Raw genomic sequence first — 19,729 nt, 5'->3', positions numbered from 1 at the left:
TGTCCCTCTTGACTTCAATACCCAATACACGTGCTACTCCTGCCACTTCTCACTGTATGCAGCCCAGACTGACAGATTCCACCTAGTCTACCACGCAACAGGGCTCAGTCCCATCTTCTTCTCTGAAAATGCTGATCTACTCATCTCAGATTCAATTTGCTGCTCTAGCAAAACAATCATTAGTAATACCAACTACACAACAACCAAGACTATAGAGTAAAACATCCTCAACCAATTAAACGCTGAAATGAAATAGACTAAATTAGCATTCTGCAAGGCACCACTCCCTTCCGAATGGACTTACCACATAACCATCCTCTCTGATCTTTTCCAACCCAGTACTGCCCATAGGGCAATTGATGCCATCCACACAACACTTCTAGCACATCAAAATCTTCCTCAGGTAGGTGGAGCTATGCGCTGGGTTTAACAGCAGCTGTCAGTGCATGTTCCCGGATGTCCTTGCAGAAAAACACATTTGTAATTGAGCCATGCCACCGATCCGATCTGTTTCCAAATTAATTTGTGGATACCACTACAATTGAAAACTGGCGGCAACATATATGCAACCACCCACCCTGGGACTTATCTAGCCAATGGTGAGAAGCAAAGGTGAAACACAGCTAATTTAAGATGCCATCATCCCTTATCGGAGTGCAAAATACAATGTGGCACACAAGCCATTATGGGATTTTGATTCTGTAACTTTTCCATGAAGAACATAACTAAACAGTTAGGATGGGCCAAGAACAGGTTGTGGAAGCACAGAGCGAAATCAAGGTTCACAACAGACTATTTCAGTATACATTAGTTCCTGAGTAGGATTTCTAAATTAGAATTTCATCATACTACGTTTAAAGAAGTGAACTCTATTATTCATTCTCTTTATTCCTCTGTAAAGGGCAATTCCTCTCCCATAGTTCTGATCAGTAACAATTCAAGTCTGTTCTGTCCATAGCCTCCTTGCTTCTTGATCAGTCTTCTTAAGAGAGAGAGAGAAACTTTCCATAGCTTGAATCCCTCACATTCTCTTCATTGCATTTGGACTCTCCAAACAACCTAGGGGTCAAAGAGGACTTGTGGGCTGGCAAGGAAATATGTAGGCCACCAGGCCATGGTCCAGATCCCCAGCAGCTCTCCGCCCGGGACCCGTGTGAGAAGGCTTATGTTCAGTTACATCTTTCACTAGACAAGGAGTGTGAATACGCGATTGGTAGATGGTGTAGGAGGTACCACCTCATCAATGGCGTAAGGCAAAATGATTGGGCCACCCAGCAGAATGGGTGGCCCTCGCCGCATTACAGGGGCAGCAGGGACCTGCATTCTGCCTCTGCACCTTATTCCATTCTCATGTCTTTTGAATTGCTGAGTAAGGGACCTCCCTTCGAGTTGCCCTGCTCTGTTTGAAGCTGTGACTCCACCCTCCCTCTTGGTGTTTGCTGGTGTCAGCAACCTGACCACGCCAACTTCGCCTTTCCTCATGGAAGCATGTGCAGGAATCATGCTGGCTCAGATGTACACCTGTTCTTTTGCTCTGCTCATGTCTGAGGGTAAGGTGTTGCAAGGGTACGGGGACATGGGGTCGTTCGAACAATAAGGGCAGTCTGACTTCTTCAGTCTATGGAATACTATTCACACTACTCCCTACCGGTAAAATGCTCTCCTGTCTAACCAATACGATCCACCACAATTGCTGTGGAGGTCACCCTAAGAAAATGATACTGAGGACTCTGAAGTGGAGTAGGGGAGCTTTGACCAACTTTGGTACCACAGTGTAGCTAGTGCAGAGCAGAGTACAGAGCCTGCAGCATGGGTACAGTGTGAGAGCCCCCATTATCCGGTGCAGAACCTGTAATGTTATAAGAAATGTATACTCGGTCCTCAAACAAGTTCTGAAGGGCTACAGCAATGGGTGGATAAGCAAGCAACAAGAAAAAAGTGCCATGCAAAGACATTTTCACATATCAAGAACTTAACTCGGTTACAGATTTTACTAGAAAAAATCATGCACATCATTTCATAAGCATCTAGTTAACTGATCACACAACTGATGCTGGTCACTCGGATGGCACTATCAGACAAATGTATATTCCAACTATTCCACTATGGTAAAACAAAGTCACCATGAAAACAATCATGGCAGCCCTGAGGAGTACATCAAGGAAATATACCCACACTTGGTCACTCTACTTTGATTGTTTTTCTAACTAAGTAGGTACCAGTACGGAGGTCACTTTTTTATATTGTTTTTATATTGGCAGATAGATTTAATGTGAGGTTAGGGTGGGAATATGACCTGGCATTTAGGGGTCTGTGTTTGTTCACCCCTCGGTCACAGTGTCAGATCCACTTGCTTGTCTCACCCTCTTCCACCGGGACGTGGTAAGCTTATTAGTATCACTGAGGTTGAACTGTGGGTTCAGTATTTACTTTTGCTCCTTTTATAATTTCCCTTTTATTTTATGCTGTGCATGACCGAATCAGCCTTATATACTTCAATTATGCTCATTTGAGTTTGAGTCAGAGTTAATAACTATGGTAAAAGTATTTAACTTTGATAAAGATGTGAACTCCCTGCTCTACATCCTCAAACCCACCCTTCTTCCCAGCCACAACTGACACCCACACCCAAGTCAAAACAAAACTCAAGCCATCCACACCATGGTACAAACAAGACACAGCAAACGTGTTCAACAGGTAAGAAAAACAGCATGTTCAGTAGAAGTTTAGGAAGATTTTACAGCCCTGGAGAATCGCACACAAACTCATCACTGAAATTAAGGCTACCTAACAACACCACAATCATCACCAAAGCAATCAATTGATGCAGAGAAACTCTTCACAGCAATGAAGCACTACATGAATTCCAACCCTAACCCACCCATCAAGTATTCGAGGGAGAAAAGAACAATTATCAACTTCTGCAAAAGGAAGATCAAGTTGGACAGCATATTGACTGCAGAGGTTACAGTAACTCGCCAACACTATCTGAGGGCAGACTTCAACTCCTTCTCAACTGAAGACTACTCAAGCCTCTTAAACCCACTGAACCCCCATCACAACGAAGGTAGCTGCATCCCGGCATAAACAGTGAAAGTCATCTCCATCAACACCTTCAAGCTATTCCTCAACATCATCAGCAAGTCCTTCACCCAAAGCATCTTCAACAACTCCGTAAGGATGAGACAAATCCTACCTCCCCGGAAGGAACCCAACAAAGATTCATGGTGACCTGGTTGACTCCAGAACAGCTGTATAAGCTCTAGTCCAATCACTCCTTCATGGCGGTGTCTCAGAATCACAGGTGAGCAGGCATCATGTACACAGTGGAAGCTGTTGAACATATCAGCTCTAGTGGATATCACTAGAAAAAAACCTTATAGGATTCAAGCAATTCTAAATCTACATCTGTGGAACTACAGTGATCTGTTAAATATATTGAGCCATATTCAAGTTTTCTAATCCTAAGTAGCATGCTTCATTTTATTATTTACTAAGTGTTTGCAGCAGTTACACCTATTTACAAATGGTGCTAAAAGAGAATGTTTAAAAAGAATGAAGACTGTGCAACACATTTGGAGTTGGATATTAACCTTGGCTTCTTAACGTATTCTTAATCTCTTCAGAGAAATATTTATTCATGCTTTGATCTGCGGATTTTGCCTGAATAGTGACATATTGCATGTCCTTCGCTATAGAGAGCCTTCTGGAGAATTTCTTTTCAGTTGACAGTAATAATACCCAATGCAATGTATCTTTTCGCCACATGCACCTTCCAATCTGTGTTGCTGGACTAGTTTAAATTCACCCTCTTCAAATTAAAAGAAAAACAGTAAAGAGTTTTGTTTCTAATTGTCGCACTTGCTCTCATGATAGTTACTAACCTGATGCTGCTAGTGGAACAAACGTGTGGATTTGACCTCCCTCTTCCTGAGACACCACACAACCTCCCAGCTTCTCCCAAAATTCTCGTACTTCAGGGCTGACAACATTAGAGGCTCCTACTGTGCACCCTATGGAAACATACACATTTGAACAAAGAATTGTTTGACTTGTTCAATTTATACCCATCCTAAGCAAGAAAGAACTTTTTCGATATTACTTTTTAAAATACTGTATCAGATTTGGGCTCCGGACCAATTAGTAACATTGAGGTGAAAAATCCCAGCAAAGATGTGCACAATAGAACCACACTCTGTAAGTTAACAAATGACAGCATGTTAAGTTTAACCAGTGCACAGAAAAATGTGTGAAATATCTGCAGCTTAATCATTATGCTGTCCTCAGCAATTACAAGATCGCTTTAACATGGAGGCTAGGTGGATAGCTGGATATCTTACCTTGAAGGAGGTTGATCTCCCGTGAATTTCCATCCACAAAGATGCCAATACTCATTGCTCTTCGACCATTTAGAGCCTTTTCTACGAGAAACAGTAGACTCTCCAAAGTCATCCCACTGTGGTCATAGAGCACCGGGACTACATTAGGTTTAACACTGTCCAGAACAACCTGTAATCAATATAGATACATATGCTTTCAGTTTAGAAAGATTTAAGAGTGAAAGACAACCAGTGTAATGTTCCCAACCATACATTTTCCAAGAAAGGCAGGCTTACAAATTCTGAAAACCTCAGTGTAACATGCACAATAAATTCAGAGGAACACGATGAATAGATGTTATACTAGTTCCAACTCATGTTTTGGTTTTCTCCAAAGGTTATCAAAGAAGTGGGATTCATACGTACATATCAAAAGAGGCAAATTTCTAAAAATGCCAATTAGAATATATACTCTCAATTAAAAAAATAACTAACTTCCTTAACACCACTCCATTAAAGAAAACATGAGCGTCCCCAAAACTTCAACAATGACCCTGTGGAATGTGGTAGATTAAAGTTAATTAATCAGAATCAGAAAATACATGTTTTAAAATCAATGTAAAAGACATGTGATTTGCTGCTCTAGTGTTTTCAACTACAGGCAAGCTTCTCCTTGATATCCTATCTTTCCCCTACGCAACTGATCAATGCGAGAGTCATCTGAACAGACACAGTACCTTTTCTGGAAAGAAACCTTCACTCCCCCATCACTTTAATTCTACATCCCCCCTATTTTCTCAGAAATGCTAGACTGCTATAAGCAATGCCAGCCCTTCACTTGATCACTCTAATTCTGTCCTATGCCCATGTGACTTGTATTAAGGCAATCTGAACAAGCCTACCTTCGAGGTTTCCAAAGTTGCCTCACAAATAAAAATCACCCATATCCCTTAAGTATTCTTTTTTATTTTAATTAGCCCCTCTTTGATATTGCAGGAATTTTCAGCATCTAAGGCTCACCAGTTTTTTTTTTTTTTCAAGACCTCTAATACTCTCTAGAAGCGGTCTCTTTTTCAGACGCAACATTTCAATCTCAGTTATTCCTTGTGAACTCTGTGCAAGACAGCTGAGTGGATGCATGGGGTTATGAGCCACCAGGCCATTTCAGACCATCAAGCTTGAACCAGTATGTAAGCATGTTCTTCTAGACCTAAATGCAATTGAGATGAGAGAAAGCTATGCCATTTTTTATCAACACATTATCATTAACAAGCTATCTCCAAGCGTTGTACTGCTATCACCGACTAAAGATGCTGGCTATTGACCTGCAAGTGTTACCAAAATATGTGAAAAGGAAATACTTCGCAATTTTCATAAATGACCCAGGATATGTGTTCTTTACAGAGAATTCGGGAGGAGAGTTCCAGATAATCCAGGTCCGGAAGAAAAATATATGCCTAGCTTGTTCTGAAGGGCACATTTTTTGGGCAGTTTAAAGTGTTGAATTGGTAGCTTGCATAATACTTCATAATGAAAACTCTGTTGTGAAAAAAGTTATGTTACATTACACACTCTAATTTGAGAGTACGCTGAATGGCCACACAATCTAGTTTGTTATTTACTTGAATATGTTTTGCCCTAAAAGCATCACTGTAAACATGTCCTCCTCAAGAATCCTCTATCAGTGGTCTGCATAGGTACTTTTGCAGTCTCACAATACCATACCCCATGTTTCCTATTATTTGTTTAATTTGGGGTTATTTACAAAAGTGGACCTCCTGTTTGAAAGCAGCTGGACAATCTGCATGGAGAAACCATTGCCAAGGTGGGTAATCTCAAAGTTCTCCGTGATCTATTCCAACCCTGGAAACAGTTGGCGATTTACTCTTTTCTAGGGCAGGAGTAGATCCGTTTCCAGTTTGAGAATCGGAAAAGAATAACCTGAAAAAATGGTGGCCGCATACAAGATCTTCTCCATGAGGAAATGTGAAGATATATTTGCATCCATAAAAATTGTACACAGTCCAATTATGCATGCTGCACCACCACCTCATAGTCCTAATTGAGATGTCACAATCCTTATTCTTTTGCAGGTTTCCAAGAGTATTCTTAGAAAACATTGGAAATTCAAAAAATTTGCAAATCTGCGCCCAAATGGAGGAATGAACATATAGGTTAAAGTTTTATTAATTCTTTTAATCTCAGGAGCACTGAATTTACAGCGAGCAATAGACTCCTGAAAGCTGTCTCCCGAAAACTGCAAAGTGCACTGAACACACATCCTCTCTATTAACATTTTGCAAAGTGTAAGAACAGATCCCAGTCCTAAAATGCCTTGACAAGCCTAGTTCCCTAGAACTAGTAAACTGGTTTGAAGTATGATAACCTCAAAGTCATAAACCCATACACAAACTGTGGCATAAACAAATCCCACTTATTGCACTTTTAGGCATGAACCCAGCCAGAAAAAGTAGAACAAATCCTAAAAAGGCCATCCTGAGAAAAGAAAAAAAACAGTCCTGCATCACAATCAATCACCAACAATAAGCATTCCAGTGCATTTCTTAGTTTGACCAGTCTTCCTGGGTTTTGAGATACATTGTGGTCTATTCCCCTTTAATTAAAAAACTATTGGGGTTCACCCTAAATACCAAATAAATATGCCTATGGTTAGCATAGTAGTGATTCCTGCATTTTAGAATATTGAAATATGATTCACTCTTGCCCTCAGTGGCTTCTTAATTGTACGTCAAACACCCATATACAATAGCTAAATTCTTAATTAGGGAACTAAGACAGTCCAGGCAACAAGGACACGTTCCACCTAAGATTACAGTACTAGGCGAAGGCAACATCCATCCTACAGAATCTCACAACACACTGGACACAGTTCCACAGCATATACTTCCACTGGATGTCTTTAATAAGATTAATAAACTCAACACTTACGTCAGTAGACCCGCTTTCAAATCATGTCAAGATATATGTTTGATATGTGAACTGGAGTTAAAATGATGGAGACAACTATCTGTGGCAACCTAGTGGCCACCCTTTTAAGTAGAAGAAAGAACGCTTGCCACCTAGTGAGAGTCAAGATAGTTGAACGCAGAGAATTACCTTTTTCTGTACAAGCTGAAATGTTGGGTGTCAGGCTAAAGCAGTTGTTTGAGGGCAACTAATACACATTAAGAGCTCTGGTCCTCACAAGAGGATGAGAGAACTTTCTGGAACTCTCTCTCCTGGCATATCATCCAAACAATGTCACAATTCTTTAAAAATTCTCCAACAACATTTGTTATTCAATTTATGTTTAAATAACTAGTGCAGTTCTCAGGTGAGAGAAAGCTTTATTGAATTTTGTATGGCAAGACTTATTGGGTCAATTAGAGGTTGGCGGATGCAGGACATCTACCAAAACTGACCGCTCACAAGGCTTGCATTTCCCACCACCCCATTGGTGGAGTTCTTGCAGTGAAACCTATAACTGCTCCTTGAGAGGAAACCCTTTAATGGCTGTCTATCCGCCACTGAACTCCCTTTATGTCAGAGCTACTGATTTTTTTGTTTCTCCAAAACTCTCACTTTGTGTGTTTCTACTAGTAAAATACAAATGTTTGCCAAGGGCCAAAAAGACATGGCATCACTTGGCATACTACTATGCCTTCAGGGTATCTGCCACACCACTGAACTGATTAAAGGCATAGAGATCCTCGCCAGGCAAGTGGGGATCTCTAATAAAAGCAGATGAAGAACAGAGGCTAGGGCTTTAGATGACATGGTGGGCTGGTCAGTCCCCTTGTTTGCTTGGCATCCGTGTAGTATGAATTATTAAGAAAGTATGTGGTCTGGACTGTAGGTGATACATCACTTCCTTACACTTGTACCAGGCCTACAATAGGCATGGATGTGTCAATAACACACAAAAGGGGGGGGGGGGGGGAATCTTGATCTGTGCAAGACAGCTGAGTGGATGCATGGGGTTATGAGCCACCAGGCCATTTCAGACCATCAAGCTTGAACCAGTATGTAAGCATGTTCTTCTAGACCTAAATGCAATTGAGATGAGAGAAAGCTATGCCATTTTTTATCAACACATTATCATTAACAAGCTATCTCCAAGCGTTGTACTGCTATCACCGACTAAAGATGCTGGCTATTGACCTGCAAGTGTTACCAAAATATGTGAAAAGGAAATACTTCGCAATTTTCATAAATGACCCAGGATATGTGTTCTTTACAGAGAATTCGGGAGGAGAGTTCCAGATAATCCAGGTCCGGAAGAAAAATATATGCCTAGCTTGTTCTGAAGGGCACATTTTTTGGGCAGTTTAAAGTGTTGAATTGGTAGCTTGCATAATACTTCATAATGAAAACTCTGTTGTGAAAAAAGTTATGTTACATTACACACTCTAATTTGAGAGTACGCTGAATGGCCACACAATCTAGTTTGTTATTTACTTGAATATGTTTTGCCCTAAAAGCATCACTGTAAACATGTCCTCCTCAAGAATCCTCTATCAGTGGTCTGCATAGGTACTTTTGCAGTCTCACAATACCATACCCCATGTTTCCTATTATTTGTTTAATTTGGGGTTATTTACAAAAGTGGACCTCCTGTTTGAAAGCAGCTGGACAATCTGCATGGAGAAACCATTGCCAAGGTGGGTAATCTCAAAGTTCTCCGTGATCTATTCCAACCCTGGAAACAGTTGGCGATTTACTCTTTTCTAGGGCAGGAGTAGATCCGTTTCCAGTTTGAGAATCGGAAAAGAATAACCTGAAAAAATGGTGGCCGCATACAAGATCTTCTCCATGAGGAAATGTGAAGATATATTTGCATCCATAAAAATTGTACACAGTCCAATTATGCATGCTGCACCACCACCTCATAGTCCTAATTGAGATGTCACAATCCTTATTCTTTTGCAGGTTTCCAAGAGTATTCTTAGAAAACATTGGAAATTCAAAAAATTTGCAAATCTGCGCCCAAATGGAGGAATGAACATATAGGTTAAAGTTTTATTAATTCTTTTAATCTCAGGAGCACTGAATTTACAGCGAGCAATAGACTCCTGAAAGCTGTCTCCCGAAAACTGCAAAGTGCACTGAACACACATCCTCTCTATTAACATTTTGCAAAGTGTAAGAACAGATCCCAGTCCTAAAATGCCTTGACAAGCCTAGTTCCCTAGAACTAGTAAACTGGTTTGAAGTATGATAACCTCAAAGTCATAAACCCATACACAAACTGTGGCATAAACAAATCCCACTTATTGCACTTTTAGGCATGAACCCAGCCAGAAAAAGTAGAACAAATCCTAAAAAGGCCATCCTGAGAAAAGAAAAAAAACAGTCCTGCATCACAATCAATCACCAACAATAAGCATTCCAGTGCATTTCTTAGTTTGACCAGTCTTCCTGGGTTTTGAGATACATTGTGGTCTATTCCCCTTTAATTAAAAAACTATTGGGGTTCACCCTAAATACCAAATAAATATGCCTATGGTTAGCATAGTAGTGATTCCTGCATTTTAGAATATTGAAATATGATTCACTCTTGCCCTCAGTGGCTTCTTAATTGTACGTCAAACACCCATATACAATAGCTAAATTCTTAATTAGGGAACTAAGACAGTCCAGGCAACAAGGACACGTTCCACCTAAGATTACAGTACTAGGCGAAGGCAACATCCATCCTACAGAATCTCACAACACACTGGACACAGTTCCACAGCATATACTTCCACTGGATGTCTTTAATAAGATTAATAAACTCAACACTTACGTCAGTAGACCCGCTTTCAAAACATGTCAAGATATATGTTTGATATGTGAACTGGAGTTAAAATGATGGAGACAACTATCTGTGGCAACCTAGTGGCCACCCTTTTAAGTAGAAGAAAGAACGCTTGCCACCTAGTGAGAGTCAAGATAGTTGAACGCAGAGAATTACCTTTTTCTGTACAAGCTGAAATGTTGGGTGTCAGGCTAAAGCAGTTGTTTGAGGGCAACTAATACACATTAAGAGCTCTGGTCCTCACAAGAGGATGAGAGAACTTTCTGGAACTCTCTCTCCTGGCATATCATCCAAACAATGTCACAATTCTTTAAAAATTCTCCAACAACATTTGTTATTCAATTTATGTTTAAATAACTAGTGCAGTTCTCAGGTGAGAGAAAGCTTTATTGAATTTTGTATGGCAAGACTTATTGGGTCAATTAGAGGTTGGCGGATGCAGGACATCTACCAAAACCGACCGCTCACAAGGCTTGCATTTCCCACCACCCCATTGGTGGAGTTCTTGCAGTGAAACCTATAACTGCTCCTTGAGAGGAAACCCTTTAATGGCTGTCTATCCGCCACTGAACTCCCTTTATGTCAGAGCTACTGATTTTTTTGTTTCTCCAAAACTCTCACTTTGTGTGTTTCTACTAGTAAAATACAAATGTTTGCCAAGGGCCAAAAAGACATGGCATCACTTGGCATACTACTATGCCTTCAGGGTATCTGCCACACCACTGAACTGATTAAAGGCATAGAGATCCTCGCCAGGCAAGTGGGGATCTCTAATAAAAGCAGATGAAGAACAGAGGCTAGGGCTTTAGATGACATGGTGGGCTGGTCAGTCCCCTTGTTTGCTTGGCATCCGTGTAGTATGAATTATTAAGAAAGTATGTGGTCTGGACTGTAGGTGATACATCACTTCCTTACACTTGTACCAGGCCTACAATAGGCATGGATGTGTCAATAACACACAAAAGGGGGGGGGGGGGGGAATCTTGATCTGTGCAAGACAGCTGAGTGGATGCATGGGGTTATGAGCCACCAGGCCATTTCAGACCATCAAGCTTGAACCAGTATGTAAGCATGTTCTTCTAGACCTAAATGCAATTGAGATGAGAGAAAGCTATGCCATTTTTTATCAACACATTATCATTAACAAGCTATCTCCAAGCGTTGTACTGCTATCACCGACTAAAGATGCTGGCTATTGACCTGCAAGTGTTACCAAAATATGTGAAAAGGAAATACTTCGCAATTTTCATAAATGACCCAGGATATGTGTTCTTTACAGAGAATTCGGGAGGAGAGTTCCAGATAATCCAGGTCCGGAAGAAAAATATATGCCTAGCTTGTTCTGAAGGGCACATTTTTTGGGCAGTTTAAAGTGTTGAATTGGTAGCTTGCATAATACTTCATAATGAAAACTCTGTTGTGAAAAAAGTTATGTTACATTACACACTCTAATTTGAGAGTACGCTGAATGGCCACACAATCTAGTTTGTTATTTACTTGAATATGTTTTGCCCTAAAAGCATCACTGTAAACATGTCCTCCTCAAGAATCCTCTATCAGTGGTCTGCATAGGTACTTTTGCAGTCTCACAATACCATACCCCATGTTTCCTATTATTTGTTTAATTTGGGGTTATTTACAAAAGTGGACCTCCTGTTTGAAAGCAGCTGGACAATCTGCATGGAGAAACCATTGCCAAGGTGGGTAATCTCAAAGTTCTCCGTGATCTATTCCAACCCTGGAAACAGTTGGCGATTTACTCTTTTCTAGGGCAGGAGTAGATCCGTTTCCAGTTTGAGAATCGGAAAAGAATAACCTGAAAAAATGGTGGCCGCATACAAGATCTTCTCCATGAGGAAATGTGAAGATATATTTGCATCCATAAAAATTGTACACAGTCCAATTATGCATGCTGCACCACCACCTCATAGTCCTAATTGAGATGTCACAATCCTTATTCTTTTGCAGGTTTCCAAGAGTATTCTTAGAAAACATTGGAAATTCAAAAAATTTGCAAATCTGCGCCCAAATGGAGGAATGAACATATAGGTTAAAGTTTTATTAATTCTTTTAATCTCAGGAGCACTGAATTTACAGCGAGCAATAGACTCCTGAAAGCTGTCTCCCGAAAACTGCAAAGTGCACTGAACACACATCCTCTCTATTAACATTTTGCAAAGTGTAAGAACAGATCCCAGTCCTAAAATGCCTTGACAAGCCTAGTTCCCTAGAACTAGTAAACTGGTTTGAAGTATGATAACCTCAAAGTCATAAACCCATACACAAACTGTGGCATAAACAAATCCCACTTATTGCACTTTTAGGCATGAACCCAGCCAGAAAAAGTAGAACAAATCCTAAAAAGGCCATCCTGAGAAAAGAAAAAAAACAGTCCTGCATCACAATCAATCACCAACAATAAGCATTCCAGTGCATTTCTTAGTTTGACCAGTCTTCCTGGGTTTTGAGATACATTGTGGTCTATTCCCCTTTAATTAAAAAACTATTGGGGTTCACCCTAAATACCAAATAAATATGCCTATGGTTAGCATAGTAGTGATTCCTGCATTTTAGAATATTGAAATATGATTCACTCTTGCCCTCAGTGGCTTCTTAATTGTACGTCAAACACCCATATACAATAGCTAAATTCTTAATTAGGGAACTAAGACAGTCCAGGCAACAAGGACACGTTCCACCTAAGATTACAGTACTAGGCGAAGGCAACATCCATCCTACAGAATCTCACAACACACTGGACACAGTTCCACAGCATATACTTCCACTGGATGTCTTTAATAAGATTAATAAACTCAACACTTACGTCAGTAGACCCGCTTTCAAAACATGTCAAGATATATGTTTGATATGTGAACTGGAGTTAAAATGATGGAGAAAACTATCTGTGGCAACCTAGTGGCCACCCTTTTAAGTAGAAGAAAGAACGCTTGCCACCTAGTGAGAGTCAAGATAGTTGAACGCAGAGAATTACCTTTTTCTGTACAAGCTGAAATGTTGGGTGTCAGGCTAAAGCAGTTGTTTGAGGGCAACTAATACACATTAAGAGCTCTGGTCCTCACAAGAGGATGAGAGAACTTTCTGGAACTCTCTCTCCTGGCATATCATCCAAACAATGTCACAATTCTTTAAAAATTCTCCAACAACATTTGTTATTCAATTTATGTTTAAATAACTAGTGCAGTTCTCAGGTGAGAGAAAGCTTTATTGAATTTTGTATGGCAAGACTTATTGGGTCAATTAGAGGTTGGCGGATGCAGGACATCTACCAAAACTGACCGCTCACAAGGCTTGCATTTCCCACCACCCCATTGGTGGAGTTCTTGCAGTGAAACCTATAACTGCTCCTTGAGAGGAAACCCTTTAATGGCTGTCTATCCGCCACTGAACTCCCTTTATGTCAGAGCTACTGATTTTTTTGTTTCTCCAAAACTCTCACTTTGTGTGTTTCTACTAGTAAAATACAAATGTTTGCCAAGGGCCAAAAAGACATGGCATCACTTGGCATACTACTATGCCTTCAGGGTATCTGCCACACCACTGAACTGATTAAAGGCATAGAGATCCTCGCCAGGCAAGTGGGGATCTCTAATAAAAGCAGATGAAGAACAGAGGCTAGGGCTTTAGATGACATGGTGGGCTGGTCAGTCCCCTTGTTTGCTTGGCATCCGTGTAGTATGAATTATTAAGAAAGTATGTGGTCTGGACTGTAGGTGATACATCACTTCCTTACACTTGTACCAAGCCTACAATAGGCATGGATGTGTCAATTACACACAAAAGGGGGGGGGGGGGAATCTTGATCTTTGTCATGTGGATGTTCTACCAGTAGAGGCAGTAAGTAGATAAAGGTGCATAATGTAGTAACAAGGGGGCACATGCATCAAGATAAGGAATTGCGATTCCTTAATAGCAATTTTTAAGGAGTCGCTATTTAGGAGTCGCAATTCCTTATGCGTGCAGGTTTCTCAAAAATAATAGGGATTCCTACATCTTCCCTAATAGTGGATTGCAAATTGCGATTCGCTATTAGGGAATGCTTTCCCATTCATTCCTATGGGCCTAGAGGCCCATTCCTATGGGTCTCTCGGCCCATAGGAATGAATGGGAAAGCATTCGTAATGTGCGCTTACCAAACAGGTAATCGCAAATTGCAAATGCAATTGTAAGGGTGCTGGGGGGGTCTAAGGCCCCCCTGATGCACCCACAAAAAAGGTAAGTGTGCAAATTTGGCGCTTTATGCGCCACATGCACTTAGAAAAATGCAATTTAGTTCATTTTTCTAGGGATTTGCAAATTAACATCAACTTGAAGTTGATGTTAATTTGTGATTCCTTAATGCAAAGTTGCATTTTGAAAATGCTTCTTGCATTGCATTCAAGGAATCGCAAATTGCGCTCTGAATTTGGACTCCCACTGTCCAGAGTCACAGCTTTCTGGGTTTGACTTACCGTTCCATCTACGAACTTCACAGGGTAGATTGGCAAAACTCCTGGGAGTACAGACTGCAGCAGCATGGCTGCTTCTTAACATCCCAGGGCGAGTATCCATTGGGTCAACCCTTGTTGCGATACACTGGCTTCCTGGGGGGGAAGAGAGTGTTTTCTAAATCGATGTGTATTTGCCACAAATTTGTGAATGGCAAGGGACCCCGATTCTTACGTCCCATGGCAAAGTCTTATCAACCTAGCAGAAGCTTGAGATCTACTGGGACCTCGTTTACTGTTATTCCCAGGGTGAAAAAAGCCAGTATGGGTGGATGTTCCTTTGGCTTGCTGGCCTCTAAACTGTGGAATAGCATGCCTTTAGATCTGAAACCAGAAGGGTCTGAATCAGTTTTCCACAAGAAACCTAAGACCTGGTTTTTTAGACAAACATAAGGCCGGTCCAGCCTGCTACTTAAGGGTCAGTACTAGTTTTAGCATGATTAAAGCGAGGACACTCCAAATGGAGTAACCAGGCACTTTATAAATCATTTTATTTTTATTATTATTATCTAGAATCCCCTCCTGTAAAGTCAAGAGCAAGCCACCCAATCATGGCACCCTCCAGATCAATGTTAGAACGTATCTGCCGCATCCAGTATAGAAATAGGGTCACAACTGCATCTCATACTATGCTTCACTCGCCTTTCCTCCCTGCTATCTGAGGTAAGCAGTGTAACACTGAAATGAGCTAGCCCTACTCACAAGTGCGCCACTTGACTTGTGTGCTGCATAATATCTGTGAAAATCAATCTGATAGACAAGCAAAATAAAGTTGGAGGGTTTCTGTCCCTGCTTGACGGGTATGTCCAGAGTTGAGGAGGGACACAACGGGGGAACAAAACAACAAGCATCTGAAAGGAACATCCGTAAAAACAAAAACAAAGGATACAGGAGTTTCTTCCTCCAACTGGATAAGAAAAAACTCAAATTAAGCAGCAAATTGAGTTGTGTGAGATACATCGACAAAAGGTTTATTGAAACATTATGTGGGTTACTTAAATCATGGTGGACGCAGGATATTTGCCACAGTTTGTTGGATATCCATCCATCCTACTTAGTATGCACACTGGTATACATGGATATACACTTTATCAAGACATCAACCAATATAAAGTGTATGCATATGTATATACTCCACATAGAGTGGCCAGGTCATCTGCCAATTTAGAGTGCACACAGGTTTATACCCACTAAATAGGGCAGAGAGGACATTGGCCAATTTGTGCGAGGTGTCCTACATCCACCAAACTCTAAATATGCGAAATAATCCCCTAAATATTTTACTAAAGGCAAGCATACAGACTCTCCTAGACAATACCTCATATGCTGGAACTCTTGAAGATACTAAAAGTAGGTGTAGCTGACCCGGAGATGATAAACTCCCATACTTCTGTTGGACACTTTGGCATTGTCTCGCTGGCAGCACAGGATAGGAAGTAGATCCAGCCACTGTCTTTCTAAATAATAATGAAAAAGTGAACAGTTTTATAACAAATGTTACAGTTTTTTATTTGAACCGTGAAAACATATCACTATTGTTAATTTCTAACCTTTGTCAATCTATTTTGCCTCCATTTATTAAGCTTCTATTTGTTCAGACTAGTCTAAAACTTCTCGCTTTGCAAAGCATTTATGTAGAATTCAGTTGTGATTATCCTAAGGTTAAAATTCACTCACTGGTGTATGATGGGGCAGTGGTAGGTATCAGTACTTTAAAATGGTATTACGGCTACATGTTACACTTACCGTGGGTCCTTCTGGGCCCAAGCAGAGCTCTGAGTCAAGTGAATCTGGTAAGCATGCTGAGAGCCTTGGTTTGCTCCCATACTTTGACATAAGTGTGTTCACACTGGAGATGCTTAGACGTCAGGTGAACCGAGGAATGTAGAAATGCGAAGGTTGGATGTGAAGGAGAAAGGGGTTAACTTGCAAGAAAGTTCTATTTGGGAACACTCAAGCACCAGATTTTGCAGTAAAAATAGGGAGATATGTATTTACTGGTAGTTGTGGGACAAACATTTGTACAGTGTCTCTTTTAAATTACTGAAGCCCGTAAGGCTTCATGCACTGGATGGACAGGAAAGAAGCAGTAAGGCAAAAAAACATAATAATTTAGCAGTCTGCTCAACATACCCATGAAGGAGCAAGCATTGCCTGTGCCTCCTCTGTTTAAAAAAATGACTATTAATTCCATTGCTGGAGTCTCGGTATATACATAATGATCTACATTATTCTGCCTAGGATTTAAATATTTAAGGGTCCTGTGCAAACTAGCTGGTGACAAAGGATATGTTACAGCAAGAAACCTGAGTTCAGATGTTTACTTAAAAGGTCAAATCGGTTTAGATCCATCATCTAGGGACATTAGAATTAAAATTGTGTATCTCCCTTTACTTGGCATTTTCTCATTGGGTGTTATGCAAATGTGGCACCTCATAACATACAATCCAGTAAATTGAAACTGCTAAATCTCTATGCTACTAAATGCATGTTTAAGGGTTTAGGGTCAGGGGGCTAGGTTGATTGATAGAGCCAGGTTAAGGGACCTTGTTATTTTCAGGGGTCGAGTGAATGTAAGGTTCATGGATAACCCTAGGGTTAGGTTTACGATTAGTTTTTAAAAGGCCGCGTTAATGTTATGGCAGTGGCGTAACTAAATTTGAGGAAGCCCCCCTGCAAGGTGCAGGGAGGGGCCCCCGCTCCGGATTTTATCAGGAGCTCTCGGACGAGAGTACCTTGCTGAGGGAGCACCCCTGCAGCTCGGGCCCCCCTGCAGCTCGGGGGCCCCCCCGCACCGCGGGGATGGGGGGGGTCTGTATTACGCCACTGGGTTATGGACATTTTAGGATTAGGGTAAGGCTCAGGTTTGGTGAAGGATAAGGGCTGTGGTTGGATTAATTAGACTTATGTTGAGGTTTAAGTTTCAGGTTGAGGATTGCTAGGTTTAGGCTAACGATTAGGATTAGAGTTAGGGTAAGGCTTGAAATAGGTCTCAGTTAGATTTAGGGTTTGGATTTAGAATTATAGTAGTATATAGTTTTAGTGTGCAGTGTAAAGTGGAATTTTAAAGAAAAATTGTATGTGTAGATGATGTAGTAATAAACAATTTAGTGATCAATTGCAATATATAAATACCAGGTCAATTACATTGTATTAAATGTAGTGACATTCAACGAAACAGATACGGTGTGTTATTTGCATCTGGCTATTTTAATTGTCATATTGTTCTTCAGAACAGTACATATAGGTCTCTTGGAAAAGCTAGATAATCTTCACACAATTCCAGGGCTGTGAAGGTACTTATGGTACAGACAGAGAGAATGAAAACGTGGTGTCTGTACAGTTTTATATACAATAAAAAAGTGTACTCGGTTAAGAAGAAATCATCTCATTAATTACATATTGAAAGATAATTGTTACCACAATTATCTTTTTCCTCTTGGGAAGCTTAAATTACCAAACTGACCTATGGTTTATGTAGGAAATTAACATGATAGAAGCCAACAGGCAAGAGGTTTATTAAACATTTGTAGGGGTTCATTCAAGCCATGGCTAGCATAGTGAATATATTCTTGTATTCTGTCAGTAACCATTATTTACAGTGTGTTTGGCCTATAAGGAAGTTGCAAAATCAATCCATTACTGGAATTACTATGTGTGTGAAAGACTGCCTTTTTATTACTATGTGAAACCAATACTGGCATTTTGAGAATGCTAGTCACACAAGAGGGAAGAAACAAATGGACCCATCTATTACTGTATTCACTTAATGTGCATTTAGATGCTTCTGTATCCAGCCAATATTATATTGGTCATTTTATAAAACATACTGTGCAATATGGAAGCCTCATCCATCCCACTCAATCTAACTTTCTCCAATACATTCTTTTGTATTTCTCAAATACGTTCTTTTGTTAAGAAATACATTCTTTGGTTGGGATTCCCAACCGCAACTCAAAACCCCAATTTCAATGGGGTAGTGCACAGAAAGACAAACTAGACAGTAAAAAACAGGTAAACTGGATGATGATGATGGAGAGGTACAGGCACAGTTTAGGAAGTGGTGGATTAAGGAACCTTCCCCAAAAATACAAAGAAACAGAAGGTCAGTCTTTAATCAGCACTCCATCATTGCCTCATAGCAGACTCCAAAGTCAATTGGAAGTGTGAGTGCTAATATCACTTCTGGGACTCTGAACCTTTGCAGGTTCAACAGAGAGGGAGGTTACTCACAGTCACAGCTTTATCACACTAAAGACATGTATAGTTATCACCTGGATTCGTTTGTGGTTGCAAATAATTTTTACAGTCATTTCTGTTTTCATTTAGTATACAGAGTATGTTTCACATTAAGGTGCACTGCATTCTGGCTCTGTTATCTGTAGATTCATCATTATAAATGCAGTCCTGTGAGGGGCCTGAAAACGGCCATATGCTCTGCTTGCTACGTAAAATATGGTACATCATGGTTCCAGCAAACAGTCCCCGTACAAACAGCACTTGAAATATCAGTACTAAGGGTAAGTACACATAGTGAAGATATTACATTTATCCACAGCATGCATGGGCCTTCGAAAGGCAGAAGGAGGAGCTTGGACCTAACAATAGCTACAAATAGATGGAGCTTTAGGAGAAAGGCGAGTCCAGTGGCCACCACTGGAGAGTAACAGGAGGGACAGTAATCCACCCAAAATCGCTGATCTCATTAGATAGAAATTACACTGGAGAACAGGAAAATACATATAAAGAAAGTAGAAGTGCCCTCCTGGGCCCTAAAGAGTAGAACATGTAAAATCAACTGCTTGATATTTAACTCAGTGACCATAAAGGAAAAAATGTCTCGTCCAATATACTGAATGGGTCCATTATAAGGGAACCGTGAGAGAAGAAAGCAGAGTCCAAAGTGCAGAAGGGAGTTTGACTTTGGGATTGTGAGGAACTGAGCATGAATACATTTAGATGAATTCAACCAGAAAGGTTTGGGCTCAAAGACAAAATGGCAGATGCAAAGTAAAACAAGAACGTGAAGTGCTTCGATCTCATTTTATTCATTAATGCAAGAAAAAGAAGCAAAGAAGCATTGGCTTCTCCCCTATGTTGCCCATCAG

General features: G+C 40.5%; 1 protein-coding gene across 3 annotated transcripts in view; it reads right to left on the bottom strand.

The window, feature by feature from the left end:
- ECT2L (epithelial cell transforming 2 like) overlaps window positions 1–19,729 on the bottom strand; it is a 445,514-nt gene that overhangs the window by 257,812 nt on the left and 167,973 nt on the right. For all 3 annotated transcript variants that reach the window (XM_085612467.1, XM_085612469.1, XM_085612468.1), the window contains 3 exons: window positions 15,940–16,078; window positions 4,341–4,509; window positions 3,885–4,013 (listed from right to left, as the gene is read on the bottom strand). In XM_085612467.1, coding sequence (XP_085468593.1) covers window positions 3,885–4,013; window positions 4,341–4,509; window positions 15,940–16,078 — 437 coding nt within the window. The remainder of the gene's footprint in view (window positions 1–3,884; window positions 4,014–4,340; window positions 4,510–15,939; window positions 16,079–19,729) is intronic.

This window comes from Triturus cristatus, chromosome 6 (genome assembly GCF_964204655.1).
Source record: "Triturus cristatus chromosome 6, aTriCri1.1, whole genome shotgun sequence".
NCBI lineage: Eukaryota > Metazoa > Chordata > Amphibia > Caudata > Salamandridae > Triturus > Triturus cristatus.
The sequence above is the reverse complement of the archived record's forward strand: the minus strand, read 5'-3'. Positions and strand labels throughout refer to the sequence as shown.